The following is a 4,136-nucleotide window of genomic DNA, read 5'->3' as shown; positions in this document are numbered from 1 at the left end:
TAAGGCTGGTCATAGTGGGGAGTAACTTAGATTAGTATGTTACTAGTCTAAGTTACTACCTTTATAATGCATAGTATCATACTCCCTCCGTTCCTAAATATAAGTCTTTGTAGAGATTGCACTAGATGGACTACATAAGGAGCATAATGAATGAATCTAAACTTAAAATGCATCTATGTACATATGTATGCAGTTTATAGTGAAATCTCTACAAAAACTTACATTTAGGAATGGAGGGAGTAGATTAGTATCATGAGTAGTCTCATTTATAGTGGAATCTCTACAAAGATTCACATTTATTATGTTACGGTATCTATCTATGTTACTATGAGGCTGGTCATAGTGGGGAGTAACATACACTAGTATCATGTATATGATACTAGTGTATGATACTATATCCATAGTGCATAGTATCATAAAGTAGTAGTATCATAGTTGGTCTTATTTATTGCCATGCATGACACATAATAGCATAACATTTATTATTATATGGTATCTACCTATATTACTATGACTCTCTCTTTCTTCTTTAATTGCCTGCCACATAAGCATGTTTGCGAGTCCTAAGTACATGATACTCCCTCTATAGCTAGCCTAACCATTTTTTTAAGTGTCTGTCACATAAGCATGTTTGTGAGCCCAAGTGCATGATACTACTTATATTATCCCATTATGGCCAGTTAGGAGCGGGACACACTGCTCTGCAAGAATTGAACGGGCGAATAAAGCTAGCGCAAAACACCAAACATCTCCGGGTTGTCACCGTGCTGTCCGTGATCGTCCAAGCACCGGCTACACAGGCCTCGAAATCCCGTGATTAATATTGCTCGACATGCTTTGAAATGTCGGGTACCTTCCATAGGTATAGGGGCGAGATGATTTGATTAAGCTGTAGTATAGGCTATAGGGTATTGTGAAGTTGTTATTTTGTCGAGCACTGGAACAAAATCTTCCTGAAAATGGTGCTTTTGGAGGAAAAAGAAGCCGAAAGTAAACATTAGTAATAATCTGATCATATTATTAGCTGCCATCCAACGAATCAAAGAATAGTAATACTCCTAGTAGTAAGAAACAATGAACTACTAATCCCTACAACCAACCTATACAGAGACACCCAAATCATATAACGCCGCCCAAAAATCAATCAAATCCATAGCCATTAGTGTCCTGTCAAGTAAGAGCTCAGCAGCTTGCCGCGCCGGCGCGTCCCCTTGCTCCGGCGCCGGCCCTGCTCCCCCGGCCGCGGCGCCCGCGGCCGCGCGTCTTCATGACCACGGTCTTGGACTCGCCCCACGCCCAGAACGTGCCCCTCTCCTCGTCCGAGTTGTCGCACTCCGGGAACGGGCCGGCCGCGTACCGCGCCGCGTCGTAGCACACGGTGTAGGTCATCTGGCGCGCCCGGAACGCGCGCATGGCGGCGCGCTTCTGCGGGGTCATGACCGCGTAGTCGGCCGTCATGAGGCCCAGGAGGTCGTACCCGCCGGCGGCGTCGCTCCTGAGGCGCAGCGCCGCCGGGTCGGCGACGCGGCATCCTCGGAGGGACAGGTCGGAGAAATCGGAGGCGAAGGGCGCGTACTTGTAGTTCACCTTGTACTTGCCGCCCTCCGTGGCCCAGGCTGAGCCGTCCCAGATGGTGGCGTACACCGCCATGGGCTTGGCCGGGAAGTCCCCGCCCATGCCGGGGTGCCGGACCACCTCGCGGATCGGCGTGTCGTCCACGTAGAATCTGCACGTACGCGCGCGCACATCGTCAGTCACTTTATATTCTACTACGTGCAGTGGCAGTGGCAGTGGTAGAGTGATGATGCGTACATGATGTGGGTGGGGGCCCAGAGGATGGAGTAGCGGTGGGCCTCGAGGGTGGGGTCGAAGGGGAGGAGGTAGCGCTCCTCCCGGCCGCGGCTGGTGCTGCCGTTGCCGTAGACGTTGGTCTGCACCCGCCACTGCCCGCCCCACCGGCTGCCCAGGAACTCGAAGTCCAGCTCGTCGTGCGTCTTCTCGTACACGTCCCCGTTCGACAGCTGCAACGCCACAAAAACAAAATACCACCATTAGTAAGTTTGTTATACACACACAGGAGGACAATACTAGCAGCAGTACTATCTTTAGAACTGTCACGTGTGTTCGTTGCAATCTATACCAAATATGTACGTACTTAATACGTTATTCCCTCCATCTACCACGGCATTACTCACTGTTACTATTTGACTCGTTCTCCCTCGTATACTCTGACGTGTTAGTAATAACTTTGCATTGTTTTTGTTTATTATTAGGTGAGGCTGATGAATGCGGACGGTGAGAGCGCGTGACAGGGATGGATGGCAACATTTATTCCGGGCGAGCAGGCGGCGCAGCCTTTTGTGGCCGTGGAAGGTCCAGAAACGAACAAGCCCATGTGGCACGCCCTGTTGCCTGCCTGCCTACTCTGCGCCACCACAGCATGCGTGTGCAACTTGCCATGGTTTTTCCTCTTTAAGATGAGCAGTGGCAGGTAGTAAATCTCAGCTAGTACTATAGCTGACACGCCATGTGACGATTGACGAAGCAAAGACCCAACGGTTGGAAACAACGCCATGGATTAACATTAACGGATGATAATTACTACTTCCATCTAAGTGAATAAGTCATTCGCGTAGTTCTAGATCATCGATTTAAGGAATTAAATATGTGTTATTTGTCATGAAAAGTATATCACTAGATTTCTACACGAATATAGTTTTTAAATATATATTTTTTGTCACGTATAATACATATTTAGATAGTTAAATCATCGACCTAAAACTACGCGAATGACTTATTCACCGAGACGGAGGTAGTAGCTAGTAAAACCGTTGCTTAATTAATTTGGGCAGGAAACGTTCGCGAGATAATCGGAGCGGGGTTGAAACACTCACGTAGAAGGCGACGACGACGCCGGCCGTGTAGTCTCTGGGCAGCTTGATGGACGCGCCGAAGAAGCCGTGCAGGTAGTAATCCGAGGAGATGAATCCCGAACCTGCATGTGATCAAACGAGCGCCGCGCCATGAGAACAGGAAGAACAGAGCGAAACAAAGTAAGGGTTTCAGGCAAGCAAAAGCAAGTGACCGATGGATTACCGGAGCGGCGATCGAGCAGGAGGCGGGCGGCCCTGTCATCCCGCGCGCGGACGAGGTTGCCGTCCCCGAACAGCGGCGAGAACCCTTCCTCGAAGGCCATGGTCGGCACGTCGAAGGCGGAGGCCGCCGCCGCCGCCAGACATACGCACGTCGCCGCCACCGCGAGCGACGCCGCCAAGAACCTCGCCTTCATCACCATTACTGCGCAGTCTGTGCTGGCTGGTGCTCTCTCTTTCTCTTCCGCCTCTCGAGATTCAAGAACCAAAACCTCACGCGCTCCCCGGGTTCTGCCTAATGACCTTCCGCCCGCCGGTTATATACGCGGTACCACTCTCAGAAGGAAACGGGCGGGGAGAGGCCACCCATCCTACCTCCTACGCCGCGCGCTATGCGATTTGAGCGGCCACTTTCTGGGTCGCACCGCGCACGCTGAGCTGGCCCGTTCCGTGACGCGTAGGGCCGTCGTCTCGAGGCGGGAAAAACGGACCCACTGCCGTGGCCCTATATGCTTAGGCAAAAAAGAGTAGAGAGCGAGGGAGAGAGAAAGAGTGAACAGGAAAAGGGATGGTGGTGGGTAAGGCCAACTCCATCGCGCGACTATATCCTGTCCGCTCCGGTCCGTTTGGGGTAAAACGGACAAGGAGGCGGCCCAGCGCGCGACGGCCCGGACCCATCCTGTCCGTTGTGTCCGGGCCGACCCATTTCGAGCGCAAACTTGCGCCGGGTTTGGGTCGCGGCGGACACCAAACGGACGCGCCCTCGTCCGCGTCGGGGCCGCGTGGCAGGCGGCCACCTACCGGCATCCCGCCCACATAAATGCGCACGGGCGGACGGCCCCACCTGTCATCCACACATGGAAGGGTCGTCGTCCTTCTTTAAGTGGGAAGCGTGGACCGGTCGTCGTCCACACTGCCCCACACCGCCCCACGGCCTCCTCGAAACCCGACAGCCCCAGGCCCCAAACCCTAGCCAAGAACTCGTCGGGCGGCCGCCCCGCAGCCATGGGGCTCTGGAACTATGGCCGCAAAGGCAAGCACGAC

At 52.8% G+C, this 4,136-nt stretch overlaps 1 protein-coding gene across 1 annotated transcript; it reads right to left on the bottom strand.

Moving 5' to 3' along the window:
• Positions 1–991: 991 nt before the first annotated feature.
• On the bottom strand, positions 992–3,441 carry LOC123137857 (probable xyloglucan endotransglucosylase/hydrolase protein 30). Its single transcript, XM_044557708.1, has 4 exons — positions 3,097–3,441; positions 2,895–2,995; positions 1,813–2,021; positions 992–1,726 (listed from the first exon to the last, which is right to left on the bottom strand). The coding sequence occupies exons 1-4, from the start codon at positions 3,293–3,295 to the stop codon at positions 1,183–1,185; spliced, it is 1,053 nt and encodes a 350-aa protein (XP_044413643.1). The 5' UTR covers positions 3,296–3,441; the 3' UTR covers positions 992–1,182.
• Positions 3,442–4,136: the final 695 nt, after the last annotated feature.

Source organism: Triticum aestivum, chromosome 6B (genome assembly GCF_018294505.1).
Source record: "Triticum aestivum cultivar Chinese Spring chromosome 6B, IWGSC CS RefSeq v2.1, whole genome shotgun sequence".
In the NCBI taxonomy this organism is placed as follows: Eukaryota; Viridiplantae; Streptophyta; class Magnoliopsida; order Poales; family Poaceae; genus Triticum; species Triticum aestivum.
Note: the sequence above shows the minus strand (reverse complement) of the source record. Positions and strands in the feature narration are given on the sequence as shown.